This window comes from Mustela lutreola, chromosome 10 (genome assembly GCF_030435805.1).
Source record: "Mustela lutreola isolate mMusLut2 chromosome 10, mMusLut2.pri, whole genome shotgun sequence".
Taxonomy (NCBI): domain Eukaryota; kingdom Metazoa; phylum Chordata; class Mammalia; order Carnivora; family Mustelidae; genus Mustela; species Mustela lutreola.
This window is the reverse complement of record NC_081299.1, coordinates 34,636,628-34,653,156: the sequence shown is the minus strand read 5'-3', so window position 1 is coordinate 34,653,156 and position 16,529 is coordinate 34,636,628. Positions and strand designations below refer to the sequence as shown.

The window sequence follows — 16,529 nt, the reverse complement described above, 5'->3', positions numbered from 1 at the left end:
AGTAGGAGAGAATTATTAAATAAACATCCATACGTCATCCCCCCCCACACACAAGCTGGTTGCGCCGAACCCGTGCGGCCCGCTCCAGCACTGACATGGAGCAGCTGCGGTGATTCATGGGCAGCCGGGCCCCGAGCCGCGGCCCATACATCATGCCAGCAGCACTCGCGGCCCCGGCCGAGATAAACTGATCAACCACAACGGGCTGGAATGAATTTATGACAACACAAAATGGAGGGAAACAAATGGGAGGTGACCCTGGGCCACCGACCCAGCCCTGCACCGGCCTGCAATCCACTCTCCTGGCAGGAGGCAAGATGGAACACTGGCCCTGGAATGAAGAGGCTGCCTTTTAACCCCAGGCAACCTATCCTCCAGCAGAGAGAGGGGTGGGGTGTGGAGAAGTAAGCAGTGGCCAAGAGCAGCAACTCCAGGCAGCTACAGCCGGACAGTGCCACTTCTAGGTGCCAGAACTGGCCTTGCTTGGGCTTCTGGAAAGGCGGTAAGATGCCCAGCTGATTTCAAGTCCTTGTGGCTCCTGGGGATCCAGGCTGGGGCTGGCCAGTCTCATGTGAATTGCTAACGGATCTCCTTTCCCTCTGCCAGAGAACCCAGGCCAAAAATTCCTTACCAGAAGTGATGAGACCCAATGCTCCTGCCTAAAATCCACTGCGAGCGCCACCCGGGACAAGAAAAATGAAACCAATTTAGCTCCCGATTAAGAAACAGAAACTGGAGATGAATCAAGTGCGCTGGCTGGGCTGGGCGGCCATACATCACATTCCCGGGTGGAGGCCGCCGCAGCGGGCAGGCAGGCGGGCGGACTGCTCCTCCCTCCGCCAGGACTCCCAGGGCAGTGGCCCAGCGATCAATTCACAAAGTCACGCTTAGCACCAGCTGGGCCCCACTGCTGTCGTGTGCCCAGGACCGCAGGACTAAGCCATGCTCTGGAGGGCCAAGAGTCCTGGCAGAAGGCCTTCCTGCTAACAGAGAGCCCCCCTCTCTCCCCTCCCTGAACTGCCATCCCAGGGGCCCCTCTCCTGGTCGGACACTCACTTCTCGATGTCACTATTCTTGCAGGTCTTCTGCATGGCCTCCTGCTTGCTGCTCTCACCGTTGCTGGTAGATGGCATCTCTGCTGGGATAGAGGGGCAACTCATATTCTGGCCAGACTGGGCAGCACAGGTGAGGGACTGGGCTTGAGTCAGTCACCACTACCCAAAGGATGTCCCCTTTTCCCCACTACTCTCAAGGTGGGTCAGGACTTACCATCACTGGCCCATTTAGAGAACTCAGGTGTGATGCGTGTGCTGGGAGGGCCGCCACTAGGGAAAGGAGGGGAAAAGAACAAAGTGAGCCCTAAAGGCAGGCAGAGGAGCCCTGAGGGTGGGTATTGGGTTGACTCCCCCACCTTAGGACTTTCCATCCCTCTACCCCACCCACCCAAGCCTGTGCCCACACTTGCTTTAGAACTGCGCCCCGGAGTGCCTCTCTCTCCTTGGCTTCACCAGGCTCCTCGCCTGTGCAGGGAATGACGTCAGCCTCTGTGTATCTGGCATAGTGGTCAAGGACAACAGATCCTAGATTGCAGTAGGCCGTGAAGGTTGAATCCTGGTTAAAGCTTTGACACTGACCCCAAAGTTTGCGGGGGGGGTGGGGTGGGAGGAGGGTATAGGCAAGTACCAGAGCCGCTGGCTACTTTTTCAATTCCCTTTGGCCTGTCCCACCAGCCCCATCTTGTCCCACAGTGCCCCAAGGATACTGCGGCTTCCCATATTCCAGAGTGTCATCCCCATCCACATCCAGGTCAGCGTCGCTGTCCGGATTCTCTTTGCCGCTGCACATGACGAAGCCAGAGCCTGTGGGAAGCAAGACATGAGTAGGACCGGGGCGAACGAGACTACACCAAGCGTGCCCCTTCTGATGCCTCTAGGTAAGGCTTAAGTTTGGAGCCAGGTAAGGCCCAGACAGAAATTTGGGCCTGAAACACAGAGCCAAATACTTAGGTACTCTTGGCTCTGACATTTCCTTTCCTTTCACTCTTCCTTTTCCTCTGCCACTTCTTACTGCTCCTGGTGGTCTCTGCTCATGAACTAGCCCATTCATATACTATGTCAGGTCCTCAGGAGACACTCAAGCTAGCCTGCTGTCCACCTGTCTTCCAGATCTAGTTAGAGCAGGAAGAGGATACAGAAATTCATGTCTGTAGAGCCACCCCCACCCAAGACCTGGCCATCCCCTGTGTCCCATGGTCCACTGTGACAGTCCATCAAAAGGAAGAGCAAACTGGCTAGGGCTAGTCAGAGCCACACAGTGAGACCCCCAGCCAACGTCCTGATTTTGGCCGCCAGGTCCTTGCCAGCAAAAACACCAGGCAGCTGTTCAAATATTTGGTGTCTGAAGCGCCTGACATTAATTATTCATCTCCACCTCACTCAGCCCAGATTCCTGGACAAGTGCAGTTAGAAAGGGATTAGGAAGGGACAGACAAGGGAGGATAGGCACGCACACCTGCTTCTCAAAGCAATCCACAAAGGCAACCAGGCTGGGTGGAGGCAGGGCCATAGGCCAGGCAGGTGGGTGACCCTACCAAGGTGTACTTGGCCCAAGCACAGGCAGACCCTTGGCCAGTGGGGACGGGTGAGCTGCTCAAGCCACATCAGGGCCCCTTACCTGATCCTGTGCTCTGACACCCAGGATCACCCTTCCTGATGAGCATGGTTAGGGGCCACAGAGCCTTTTCTCCCTCCCTGCCCCTGTCTCCGCCCAGTGGTCTCAGACCACATCCCACTGGCAAGCACAGCAGTCCTGCCAGGATGGAGAGAGATGAAAACAGTGGGATCTATGGCAAGCAGAATTGGCAAGGAATCCTCAAAGAGGCGAGGAAGCAGTTTGGGGTTCTGATGATCTCAGAAAGGTCTTCTTGTCCGTTCTTTCCACTTTCATCAAGACAACAGTCTTATGATGGGTCCTCAAGCCTTTTGTCTGTTCCTTCATCCTGCTTCCCAGATGGTTCTGACCCTTCCTTTCCTGGCTCCAAAACCAGCTATGGTCTCCCACCGCATGTGTATCTTCTCAGCCAGGCCCAGCAAGCTGTGGATGTTCCTACTTGTCCACCTTTGCTCTTTCTTCATTGTCGCCCCAAGCACCCCATGCCTACACACACACTCTTTACTGAGCCTCACACGGCCCTGTTATGTCCTGCTCTGCAGACTTTTGCTCATGCTTTTCACTCCATGTGGAATGTTCTCCATCTTTTAAGCCTGTTTCAAGACCATTTTTCTTCCTGATCTTCTTTCCCCCACCTACGCCTCCCGTCTCTGGTCTCTCAAAGATTTCATCCATACCGAAGTCAAGTAGCACGAGGGAAAGCGAGATGCTAGGCACTGGCTAAGCTCCCCTCTGCACCCCCCCCACCCCCGCCAGCCCTCATCTCCCCTCCACACTGAGGCACCAACAAACTCAAGGCAGCAGGCAGGTCAGCAGCGGGGCCATTAAGCTGAGAAAACACCAAGTTACAGCTCTGTCTCCTATTCACGGCCAGGTGTCCTGACAAGCAATTCCCTCCCTGTGGCTGAGTGGCACCTCTATAAACCCTCTGACAGTTTAGGAGACAAACTCTGCCATCAATCAGAATGGAGCTATCAGGTTCACTTACAGCCTGTGCCCCCGAACCCTGCCAAGGCTCCCTCCCCCAAGTACACACAGTTCAGCAGCCAGCCTCACAGCCTTTGCCTTGGCCAGGCCCTGCCCAGCCCTGCCTGGTGAGTGTATGAGAAGGAAAGCAAAGGACCCATGGCAAAGCTGAGAAAACGGTACCAGAGAGCTGCCAGGAAAAGTCCTGGTTTCTCAACACAGAAAGCAACCCTGTGGCGTGAAGTCCTCTCCTCGGCCAGGCCTAGACCAGGACTCCCACCCCAGCAGAGCACAGCCACTGTGCTTTCCCTGACCCTCCATGTCTGTCTGTGCGCCACCACCTTCGTACATCTTGTTATCTCTTCTCCTTCCTGGTTTACAGAACAAACGCCTGCTTATTCTGCAAGTCTGACCTAGCTCAGCCATGCCTCCTGCTAAGAACTCACAGTGCCTATGCACACAGCTGCTCCAGAAATACTCCAACATTCTTTCAACCTTTACTGAGTTCATCCACAGTCTGGCCTGGCACTGGAGACACAAGAGTTTCAAGATCTGATGATCACCCGTGAGGTGCCGAGTGTGAAGACTTCCCCAGGTATTTCTATGTAGGTGTCCCTTCCTTGGTGTCCACCCAGACTTCCGTGCAAATCCAAAGTCATATTTAACTACATGTACTGTCATGGTCCCTCATCAAACTGCAAGCCCAGGTCGGACTCACTGCTGTGGTCTCAGCAGCATGCAGCAGAGCTGGCCAGTGATGGCTAAAATGCTGACGGCGCTGTCCTGTCAGGTCCTGAGAGCCCTATGTCCGAAAGGAGGCAGAGGCCTCTCAGGATATAACCTTCCCTGTCAGACCTCAACCCCAGCTGGGCAGTGACGACCTGCCAGGCAGGACAGAGAGCATGGCACATCTTATCCACCAAGGAAAAGGCCTGTCTCTGATTTGTGACCCTGACCCCATCCCCCTATGGAGACAGATGTTGGGAACCTCTCCCTACCCCACAGGTGTTCAGAACAGGCTGCTACTGCCAATTTCCCTCTTATGCTGCCCCAGCCTCCTCCAACCTCCTTCCCAGCACATTAAACTTTATTTTCTTAATGAAATGTCACTTGCGGACTTCTGGCAGAATCATAATAAAAAGAAACTGCCATAAAGCCATTTTATGCCAACAGCGTCCCCCCACCCCCCACTTGGCACCCTCCCCCCACCCCCAGCTTCGAGAGGAAGGCTCCATAGCCGTTTTATGTTCTCAGCTGCTGGAACATCCCAAGCCAGTACTCAGAGGCAAGATGGCACACACAGCTCCTTTCCAAGCCTCTGGCTCCTGTTCCATGTAGCTTCGGGGATAACAAGCAAGCTGCCGCTCCTGCTGCTGCTATCCAGGGAAGGGACTCAGCTCCCAGGACCTCCAAGATGACCTGGAGGACCCTCTAGTCACCAGGGGAGGCCCCTTGCTATGACTCAACCCCAGCTAGAGTGGCGCAGTGTGCTGAGCTGCTGTCTCTAGGCAAACAAGGCTGCTGGTCAGCGATGCTCAGCAGAGTGGGTTCTGGGAGGGGAGGCAGTGTGAAAAATCCCTTCCCTCCAAACGAATACTTAGCAACAGAGAGGATTAAGTGCAAAAATGATAAGCAAGTCTAAATTTTATAAAAATGACCTCTCCCATAAACTCATTTCTTCCTGGGTCATCAAGGAGAAGAAAAAAAAAAAATCAGTGTTAATTTAATCAATTGATTAGGCGATCGATTGAGAAACTGGAGATGCCCGTTTACTGGGGGCACTAACGTCCTGGAACCCGAAACCACAAAAAAGGAGCCATCAATTTCCTCACCTGCTGCTTCTAACAAAACCTGAGCCCAGGGAGAAAGGAAAGTCTTGGGGCTCTTCAGAGGCCATGCTCTTGGGGAGGGGCGGGGGGGAGAGACAGGGGCAGCAGTTTCCGGAGAGTTTTACACTGGAATTAGTTACAGATGCAGTTACGGTGTCTTGTGTAAACGCCATCGATTGGGGAGCTGACAGTCTGGGGAGCTGCGATGCGGGACAATCAATCGGCCTGCAGTGTCACCTGCCACCTCGCTGAACAGTTGACAATGCAATTATCCAGTGTGGAGGCAGGGAGTTGGCGTGTGTCAAACGCACTTAGCCACTTTCCGGGCCTCCTCAATAACGCGTTTCACTGCCTCACGTCAGGAGAGACGCAGAGAGACAGACGCCGTTTAAAACCATTGATACTTGCTCCTTCTGCCTGCACTCCCTCTATCCCAGCTTAACAATTGTGTTCCAAAAGGCGATTAAATCCCCGTCAGTTGCCACAGGGGACAGAAGGTGCCCTGCTCCCTGCCACCTCTCCTCACCCCTCCCACCAAGCAACAGTTAGAACTAAAGGTGGTAGGAGCTAGAAAACAGAAGCCCCAGCCCTCCCTGTCCCAAGACTGCCTCCAGCAGCTGGCTGCTCCAACATCTGTCACTGACCGGACCACGCAGCACGGTTACACTGTGGATGCTTTTAGTTACAGGGGTCCTTTCTTTTGGGAACTAACATGCTAGAGGGGGCAGCAGCTAGGGGAAGGCCTAGTTCTGTGCCCTGGGACTCACGGTACCTCTCAGCTCCTGACCCAGGATCTGGTGATGTTTTAGCAGGCCACAGCTCATTAAAAGATCGGTGCCAGAGCTGTCCTCTCTGTGAGATCTCATCCCAGGCTACTGGGAACCAGCCTAAATCCAAGAGAGGAACTTGAGAAAGATGGAGTCACCAGGCCAGGATCTGGGGAGGGCAGAGACCTGCACAGCTGGGCCTCTAAGTACTGTCATTCTCCCTCCCCTCCACCTGTTTGATTCAAAGGGGCTCACTGCTGGATTCTAGCGAAGCATTTCCTGTCAGGGCTCAGACACAGCCACAGCACCCTCTAGTTCCTGTGCAGTCTCCTGGGAGATGTTTCCATCTTCCACACTCTTGTGACTGCCCCCATCACTGTTACCTTATCTGAAACCAACCATTCCCATGTCTTCTCTCTAGCCTGTCCATTCCAGACATGATGGGCTCCAGGCTCCCCAAATCCAGCTGAGTGAACTTTCAACAGCAACCAATACAGGGGAAGGATCAGAGCTCACCATAAGTCTCTTTTTGAGGACCCAGGAGCTGGAGACAGGAAATGTGGAGAGGTGTGGCTCACTCATCACATACCTCTCTTGGCTATAGAAAGGAGCAGGTTTTTGTCCCAAGGGGCTGTATCATTAGGTTCTCACTGAGGCCTGCTGCTTTAGCCCAGAAGCCCTTTGCTCTGCCCAGGGCTGGCATGGTGCCCCAGAAGAGGATCTTTTTCTAACTGCTAAGCTCTCTCAGGGGAATGTTGGGGAAGCTCTAGGCTCCATGCTACCCTTTATGCAATTCTAATGCTGGGTGGGGGAAAGAGCAGTAGCAGACTAGCAACCCTAAGGTTCTGAGAGGACATCAACAGCTCAGGCACACAGCCCAGGATTTCTCTGAGAACTGGGAAGGCCGCGGTACTTCCTAGATACTGAAAGTTTTAGGTCTTCCGACCTGTCTTGACATCTTTATTTCCTTTAGCCTCTTAAAGAACTGTTTTTAGCTGGACCTACCTTGGTGCTTGCTGCCTGCTTACCTGTTCTGTCTTGTCTTTCATTTTGTTCTAGAGTCCCAATTCCAAGCACTCCTGGGTCCGAGCTACCTAGGCTTTGCCCTTGATAGCCACAGATCCGTCTTCAAGGCCTGTTCCCCTCAGCCAAGTGTCTCCACCAAAACTCTTGCTTGTTCCCTAGCTCCACAGCAGATTACACTCAAGGTAACAGATCTGCTCCATCAGACCAGTTCCCAGTAGGCCTGGTGGGAAGCTTGCTGAGGATGACGAAGGGGCCCCGGTCTGGGAGGAGGGATAGGGGATGATCGGATACAGGAACTTATCTGCAATTCTTCAATTCTTTCATATCTAACAAGGACAGCAATCTCTGTTCTGTCAGCACGCATAGCGCAGCTTAAATGGGCCTCAGCACTCGCCCGCTCATCCTGCCTCTGCTCCCTCTCTCTGAAGTCGGCTGGGCAGCTTCTTCAGCCGGCGTTATCACTCCCTCTAACCGGTCTTGGCAGGCAATCTAATTCCTCCTGAAAAGGTCACCGCCATTTTAACTGCCTTTCAATCACATTAAGCACGCGCTGCCCGGCTTGCGGCCCGGCCCGCCCGGCGGGCGATCAATGCGCCGCACTGACACCAGCCCGCCTGGCGGGGCCACACCCAACCCCCCAAGAGTTGGGGCCTACCGGTCCTGGCCAGGGAGGGTAGACTGACAGATGGCCAGCTTCTGCAGCCGGGGTTTCAGGGGCAGAGGCAGTCAGGATCAACCAGGGCCTCCTTTGATGCCCCCCTCCCCCCCACCGAGGAGCCTCAGCCTCCTCTGCTCCACTGCGCCCCGCTCTCTGCCTCGTGGCCCCCGCTGATCTTGCTGTAACACAGCCTTTCAAGTCTGCCTGTCTTTTGACTGCACTAAGCTGTTTAAGAGGCGGCAGCAGCTTCTATCAGGCAAGCTGGAGCCATTCTCTGCAGATAAAGGCACCTCCGGCCCTGCTCCCTCTTCAAGCCTCACTCTCATTCTCGCTCTCCAAACCACTCAAAGAAAAGCCCCCTTTGAACTCCCCTCAGGAATTCTTGAAAGGAACAACCTCACAGTGTAAACACTCAGGGAAAACTGACACCCGCCCAGGGCCCAAGAGCACCGCACACTGGCTCTGCAAGTGTGTCCCAGCGCAGGGGAAGGACCGTCAAATCAGCAGGCCCCGTCTGCAGCTGTAGCCCCTGAAAGCCTGGTCTGGTGCCCAGAAGGCCAGGTCCAGTTCGGTGCCAAGAAACCTAAGAAGTTGCCACAGTGATGGAAGATATATCTGTAGCTGCCAACAGAGTGAACCCAGAGCTGCGTCCTGCAGCTGACCCTGATGGGCCACCGCCAGACACCTGTGTGTCCCATTCCCAGGATCCTGGGGTTTTTGCTGCTCATCCTTCCAGGGCCTCAGACACTCTAGAGCTCCAGGACAGGACCAGAGTGACATGGCAAATGAACTTTCTCCAGCTCAGGGTGGGGCAACAGTTTAGGCTGATTTACCATCCTGCCTGATACCTTCACTATCCTGACTGACCCCAAAGGCTTGGGGAATGAGAGAAACCCAGAGGCATAATGCCCGACCTGAACTTGGAGGCCTTTCATGTGTCCAGTCTGCACTGCACGGCGCTATGGAGACCACTCCTTGGGACCGGCCCATGCAGCATGGCCCTGACAAGACAGAGACCCTCTTCCCGGCTACTGTGAAGTTCCCCAGGGACCCACCAGTACTCCCACGGGTGTTGCCTGGAGAACTGGAGGCAGACAGGAAGCAGACTGGTTCACTCAATGATCGTGAGTCCCAGGGCCGGCTGTGCTTGTACAGAAAGCGGAGAGCTGGAGGCCAGGAGGCAGACTCTTTCCCTCTTCCCCTGACCAGAGCAGGGGAGTCTGACAGGAGGACATGACCCTAGGCAACTGGCCAGTCTACTGTATGACCTAGTTGGGGGGGGGGGGGAGACTTCCACTTCCACTGGGCGAAGCCACATCCCTCCAAGGAGCTAAGAGGGCAATGGAGCTGTGCAGTGCCCTGAGGACCCCTGTGTAGTAACAGGGGCGAGCCCAAGGGGAGCAGGGAGCAGCTGGGCCCAGGCCCCTCTTGCTTCAGGGCAGAGGGCACCCGGGGAGAAGGGATGGGATCAGAGCTAAAATTAGATTCCCCAATGAAGCTCATGGGAGGTCAAATTTTGCCATAACTCACTCTCTCCTCTGTAACTGATTTCCCTGACGTGGGGCTGAGGAGGAGGAGGAAAATCCAATGTGTTTGCCTGGAAGCCCTCAGGGCCCCCAGTGCTGGAGGTGTATAGCAGGTTGCTGGATTCTCATTTATCAGCCTTAAGAGGGATGGAGTGATAAATGCATAACCGTCCCTTTAATATTTTATGCAGGTGCTAACGCGGCTTGGCTGTCACCTTCAATGCATCACCCGAGGCTGAGAGCCCCCCTCGTCACTCCTAGCTTGCAGCCTCAATTCCATTTCCCCACCCAAATACATCCATTTTAATATGCACATCACAGGCAGGCAGCACGGTCACAAAGGAGCCCCGCCAGCAGCAGTTCCCACGTGGTGGAACGGATGACCAGCCACCAGCCCTGGCCTCTCGGCTCCCAACAGATGGATACCCAGCAGAGGCCCGGCCACCAGAGCACCAGTGCTTTACATGTCAGCCGCCTGTACCTCGGAAACCACCTTCCAGGAGAGTGGTGGCCCGGATCCGCTTCTGCCCGCACCACTCATATTCCTCAAAGCGGTTGCTGTTCTCGTGCTCGATATCCACAGCATCATCCTCGGCCATGCAGGAGCCTTCCCTCTGTGAAGAGCAAAGCAGGACCATGTGGGTTCCAGGCCACCACCACCTGCTCCCCCAGGTCTATAAGAAAGGCACAGCCCTGGCCCCCAGGCTTTGGTGGGTCATAACCCAGCTCTTGGCTCCTTTCAAGGAAACCAATCCAAAAGTCAAAGAACCTTTGCCTCTTCCCAATAATTTTCTACTGGAGCCCCAGGGAAGGAGTGAAAGTGTGAAAGCAAAGGAAGAGGATGAAGAACGGAGAAGCAGCAGCTGCTGAGACCACACGGGGACCCCAACACAGCCCCTAAATCTGGGGGCAGTCAGCAGCTAGTGTCAGGGAAAGCGGGGGTGGGGGAGAAGAGGTAGGTAGGGATGGCCCCTCTACCTTCGAAAGGCAATGCTCCACATGCCTACTCATCTCCTGCTCCGATCCTGCCAGGGGGCGGTTGCACAGGGGACATACCTGCCCTTCATCTTGCTTCCTCCGTTTCATTTTCCCAATCCGAGCTGCATGGAGAGACCGAAAACAAAGCACAGAACATGCAAAAGGTCACTGGAGCTCCCAGGATCCCCGTGGAGCTGACACATCCTGACCTCTTGCCAGCCATTAGCCCTTTTGTTCAAGGTCTGATCTGGCCCTCATTACGCAGCACCTCTACTCTTTGGGGACTGAGTCTCACCAGGAGCACCTGCGGAGGAGACTGGTGCTGGGCCAGCAAAGTGTCTACTCTTTGGCCACAGATGGCTGAAGTTCAACCCATACCTTCCTACCTGTAGTGCTTAGTAAGTCCAATGAGCAAAGACTCGAAAAGTTGCTAAGTACCTGCCCAGAAGGCCAAGACCGTGGGTTCTCTTAGCAAACATCTCTTGGCTAGAACCCAAGGTCCCTGCCAGAGGGCCAATTTGTCCTGCTGTTCACTCATCAGCTAAAACCCCTTTTGTTCCTATGCCAAGGGCCCTGAGGCACTGCCCTTAGTGTCCTACCTAGAATCTCTCAGAACAATTTTCTCTCATGTCCACTGGTCCCATTTAAAAAAATTTTTTTTTGTGGAATGCTTCATAAATTTGCATATCAGCCTTGTTTCGGGGCCTTACTAATCTCTGTATCGTTCCAATTTTAGTATATGTGCTGATGAAGAAAGCAATTTACTGGTCCCATTTTACAGAAGAGGAGACTGAGGCCCAATCATAAAGGTATAGAGGATCTGAGTCAGAGAGCCCAGGGTACCTTGAGAGGACAGCCTTCACTATGCCTACCCAAACCTGTTCTATCATTTCTAATCAGTGCAGGGGGCTGGCAGGCCCCCAGGCAGACGGCTGCCTGCCATGCTGTCCCACAGGGGCTCAATTCCAAAGTGCACACTGTAAGCCCCCAGCACTGCTAATTAATGCTGAGAGATGCAATCATTTCTAATTAGCTCACTAATCCCTCTCTGCAGCCCTCCTGTCACTGAAGCAGGAAGGGGTCAAAACAAGGGACTGCCACCCTTCCCATGCAATAGCAGGAGGAGAGATAGCCACTCTGAGATCAGACTGACTGGGGGCTGTGGGAGCCAGCCAGGGAGAACAAGGTTCCCACTGCCAGGCCAGGAAGAACTTTCTTATGGATATTGACCCTGGTGGGAAGCTCTTGAATGCAGTATTGGGAGGGGGACACAGGTGAAAGCTGATGTTCCAACTTAAAGCTTCAGCTGTGTATTAGGCTCAGCATCAAATACCTTACACAAAGTAACTCATTTAATTCTATGTTCAACCTAAAGCAAGGCTGCATTATCCATTTTAACAGAAGTCACTTAAGACTCAGAGAGAACAAGGCACTTGCTCAAGTAGCTAAAAAGTGGCAAAGAGAGGAGAAGTCATGCCTGACTCCACAGGGAGATTGCTCTTCCGTCCTGAGTACCACACCCACCCCGACTGATTGCAGCAACGAAGACTGATCCCGGAGTATGCTAGGGCACTAAGAATATGCACATATACCTCTTGCCTGTTCGGAGGCAGGGAACCACTCCAACTCCAAAATAGTTGCTCTAGAAAGACCCAAACCAAGTGGAAAGCCATCACCCCACCAGAGATGGCATGGAGTTTGAGAAATCTTGATCTGTAGCCTGGCCTGTATCTTCACTTTCCTGTGCTCTCTCTACAGGAGAGGGGACTATGTTCTAGTATCCACCTTAATTTTATAGACAAAGATCTAGATCCCTTTGCCTTAACTGTCCTAACACTTGGTATTTCAGGCCTGAGCCACCTTTGCACCCTGCATCAAGGGCTGGGATGGAGAAGGGATGGTAGACATCAGAAGGGCAAGGGGCCCTAATGGTTCTTGAAGCCCATAAGGAGCAGTGTGCCAATACGAAGGGCCTATGACAGACACAACTGAATAAAGAAATGAATCTTACAGATCTGCCAAGAAGAGCATGATACTGGGCACTGTTCTTGCCCAAGCCACCCAGGACAGAAGATCCTGTATAATCCCAGGAAAGCACCTGATGGGCTGAACAGCATCTGAAGATTCTCAGATAAGCAAGCAGGTTTGGTTTAACTTGCAATTCATCAGGTGCCTGGGTGGCTCAGTCACTGTGCGCCTGCCTTCTGCTCGGGTCATGATCCCGGAGTCATGGGATTGGGCCCTACATTGGTCTCCCTGCTCTGAGTCTGTTTCTCTCTCCCTCTCCCCACTGTTCCCCCTGCTGTGCTGCCTAATAAATAAATAAAATCTTAAAAAAAAAAAAAAAAGGTAACTCACCATTCATCTTTTAAGTCCTGAACTAAGCTTACTAAAGTGTGAGCAGGGAAAGGTCTGTGTTTGTGTAAGGAAGCAGCAAGACAGGGTCACAGAAGCACAGGTTTTGGAGGTAAACTTCAGTTTAAATCATGGTTCAGTTACATCCCAGCTGCACGATTTTAAACAAATCACCTTTATCTCTCACAGCCTCAGTTTCCTTATCTACAAAATGTGTTACCACCTTCTCAGAAGTGTTATGATAATGATGATTAACATGGTGTCTGCCTATGATGAACGCTTTCCTTTTCCTGATCAGGGCTCAGCCAGGCAGCAGAACCCAAGTGGCAGGAGTTGAGGATCCTGAATGGCCACAGCCTCACTCACTCACCAGCTGGCCCAGAGACCCTAAGCCCCTTATAGCCAACACCCAGACATACAACACCCTAGTCAGCACAAAAAGCTAGGTTCATCCAATTGTGTTCAGCAATAGTAATGCTCCAGAGGTTTGAATTCAAAGGGGGGGGGGCACCAGATAGTGCATACATGATGTGCTTTCAGAGAAGGCCTCTAAGAGCTGTCGAGCCCACGCTGATCACCTTTGTGAAATGTGGGCCGACTGATAACTCAAAGAGCCCTGGGATGAGTTAGTTCCTGTTGCCGTGGGAACTCCAGATCTCACTGCATTGTCAAGTCTCAGCAGAGAGGCTGTATTCACACTACTGGGCACTGATTAAAAACTGGAAGAAAAACATTCTCAGCGCCCTGCCGGCTTGTACAGTGAGGTCCCAGCAGTTTGCAAATTCAAAGCTGAGCTCCCGAGTGGAATTGTGTAGCTTGTTCCTCATTCTCTGGTACTTATTGCCCACCAGGGTTCTTGAAGGCCTTCAGAGAGGCGTGGGCAAGAACTGGAACCATAACCTCCATTAGACAGACGGGGAAACTGAGGGCGGCAGCCCTGGTTAGCACAATCTCAGGCGCTGTGACTGCGACGAAGCCAAATGGCCCCAATATCGAAGAGACCCAGGCAAGCCTGGAGCTTCAGGCAGTGAGGGAGGGAGGAGGCCGGGGGTGGGGCGGAGGGAGGGGCCGGGCAAGACTCACCATTCAGTCGGGTTTGCCGGTTGGCTCGCACTCGCAGGAAGGTCTGGGAAAAGATCACGGACAGAAGCAGGGCGGGGGGGAAAAGAGAGGAAGAAAAGCGTCAGGCACAGCCTGAAGCCCTGGCCCCCGCCCCAGCGCTGGACCCCGGTCCCGGCCTGCCCCGCCCCAAACAGCCCGTAAACAAACCTACTTCCTCCCTCCCGCCGGCCCCCCTGCTCCGCCGGCCGCTCCGGGCCCTCGGCATAGCCGCCGGGGGATGCTCTAACGGGACCCCGTGGCCGCCGCACGGTGCCGCCCCAACCCCGGTCTCCGGCGCTCCGGGCCCTGCGGCCGCCTGGCCGGCGAGGGCGGCGATGCGGGCGGATTCCCCCCGGCTGCCCGGCGGCGGCGGCACCTCAGCTCCCACCGGCGGCGGCGGCCATGTTGGCCCTGATCACGTGACCCGCTGCCGTCGCGCGCCGGGGTGAAAGTTCACGAGGGGGGGGGCGGCGGCCGGACCAGGACCAGGACCAGGAAACGGCTGCTCGTACTCCGGTAGTAACCGGCTGGGGCCGCCTTGGGGTCCGTCCCACCTTCCGCAAAGCCAACCCGTCCGAGTTTTAGCGACTGCCGGGTCCTCCCACCGCGGCCCATTCCCCCTTGCCAGCGCGGGTCTCCTTCCGCCCCAGAGCCTCGATCCGGCCCCGGGTCCCGGACCCCGCCTCCCGCGCGGCCAGCTCTTTGCTGGGGAGGAGGCGTCCGGATTCCCCGTCTCTGGGCGATCCCATTGAATGCCCCAAACTGTCCCTCCCCCACCCCCACCCCCCAGCCTTTCTGTAATCCCGTTATTAGAGGATTCCCATTTCAGCTGTCTGGAGGTTTCGTAGGCACCGCACGCCAATGCGGCCAACGCGGAACTCGACATCCCCAAACAGCCGCTTTCCACTGGGGTGCTCGGTTTGGAAGTGGATGCCACCATCCACTCAAGTGGAAACTGGGAGAGGTGTCTTAGGCTCCGCCCTCCTTCATTCCTCACACTCAGTCCAACTTTAGATGCCACAGGGTCTATATTTAAAGGACTCTTTAATGTTCCCATCTCCATCTCTGTGTATCTCCTACTCAACTTTCCAGGCCTAAGCAAAAATATCTTTTCCTCCCGTTAGAGTACTTCCATCTCTATCTTCATTGTAGCTCATACAAATTCTTATGGTGGACTGACCACTCCAGGGTTGGGGCCAAGTGTCAGTCATATGGGTGAACCCAGGACCCTGCGTAGCGCTTGGCATGGCCTGTTTCTTCAATGGCTACACCTGCCTTGGATGTCACTGCTCTAGGTCATAATCTTGTGAGTTCTCAAAATTTGTCTCTCATCTGGCCTTCTGGTCTTCAGTTTCTCTCTCTGCGACCCATCCTTAAGACTACACAGAATGTGATCTTTGTATTGTACAAAATTGACCCCCATTTATTTAAATCCTTCGATGGTTCTCAACCTAGAAGATTTGCAGCATGGCATACAGGCCTCTTCAGACTCTTCTACTACTTTTGCTCTCTCCCTTTGCCATCTTGGCACTCTACCTTTGGAGGGCTAATGGTAGTTCTTTGAGCACTCTGTGCCCTGGACTCTGGGCTAGATTATCCTCCATGCTTCCATATCTGCTGCTTGGTTGAGGGTTGTTCACCCTTCAGGACTCTAGGAAGGCTTCACTTTTCCCCAAAGGTTGGGTTAGTTGCCTCTTCTGAATTTTCACCATCCCTTGGCTCCCCTCTGATCTTGTATATTGTGATTATTTACATGTGTGTCCCTGCTACCGGGGGTGGGATTGTCTCTATCCAGTCACCCAGCACAGGGTCTAGCATGTAGGACATATCAGTGAGAAGGGGAAAAGGAGATTTATAAAGGGAAGCCCCTGAGTCCAGTGCAGGGCTGGGAAACAAGGATTCAGGGCCAGACAGAGTACAGTTCAAATTCTGACTCTGTTACTCATAATTTATCGGTTTCAAAAAAAGGTCATATCCCCTCTCTAGGCCTGTTTCCTTAGCAATAAATTGGGGGCAACAAATTCTAGCCTGCACAGTTGCTATGAGGGTAAAATGAGGTCATGGTTAAGGGGGTTAGGTAATCCAGTGGGGGCTAAGTATATAGGAATCCAAACCAGAAACCAGTACCCCATGCTTTCAAGACCTAGTTTGATGATTTAAAAAACAAAAACAAAAACCAAAAACAAACCATAAAAATTGACCAACTAGTACATGCCAGGCGTTGTGTAAGGATCAGGAGATGGAATACCTAGCTAGTCCCTGGAGTACTTTCAGCGTCACATTCTACCAGTTTCTCTTGTATTTTACATGCTAACAAAACTGAACAGCTAGCATGTCCCTAAGTACATCATTTTGTGTTACATCTCTATGCCCTTTGCACACAGGGTTGCCTTGAAATGGCAGACCTTCCTTGTCCACCAAAGTGAACTCCTACTTGTCCGTGTTCAGTTGTTAACCTCCTCTGTGAAGCTTGTTCTGATTTGCCCCTCTTTATGCTGTCCCAGAAACTTACTTAACTGTCACAGCACTTAAACCACTGGCTATAATTATTTATTTGCAAATCCAATCCCTTGAAGGCAAGGACACTGGGGTGAGCATGTTTGGGTATAAGAAGGGAGTAAAGAAGGATGAGACAAGGACCTTGCCTTGGAGG

At 53.5% G+C, this 16,529-nt stretch overlaps 1 protein-coding gene and 1 non-coding gene across 6 annotated transcripts in view; both read right to left on the bottom strand.

Moving 5' to 3' along the window:
• The window catches only part of RNF220 (ring finger protein 220), a 224,438-nt gene that overhangs the window by 5,113 nt on the left and 202,796 nt on the right, over positions 1 to 16,529 (bottom strand). Inside the window, exons 1-8 of one of the 5 annotated variants that reach the window (XM_059135539.1) lie at positions 14,049 to 14,299; positions 13,859 to 13,901; positions 10,421 to 10,542; positions 9,924 to 10,056; positions 1,763 to 1,859; positions 1,466 to 1,552; positions 1,270 to 1,325; positions 1,057 to 1,135 (exon numbers count right to left, since the gene is read on the bottom strand). In XM_059135539.1, coding sequence (XP_058991522.1) covers positions 1,057 to 1,135; positions 1,270 to 1,325; positions 1,466 to 1,552; positions 1,763 to 1,859; positions 9,924 to 10,056; positions 10,421 to 10,542; positions 13,859 to 13,901; positions 14,049 to 14,102 — 671 coding nt within the window. In that variant the 5' untranslated portion in view covers positions 14,103 to 14,299. Of the gene's footprint in view, positions 1 to 1,056; positions 1,139 to 1,269; positions 1,326 to 1,465; positions 1,553 to 1,762; positions 1,860 to 9,923; positions 10,057 to 10,420; positions 10,543 to 13,858; positions 13,902 to 14,048; positions 14,300 to 16,529 lie in introns of those variants that run through there. The other 4 variants (XM_059135535.1, XM_059135536.1, XM_059135537.1 and 1 more) reach the window with 4 other exon arrangements.
• On the bottom strand, positions 11,069 to 11,180 carry LOC131810671 (U6 spliceosomal RNA). Its single transcript, XR_009345653.1, has one exon. It is a non-coding gene; the product is annotated as a U6 spliceosomal RNA (small nuclear RNA).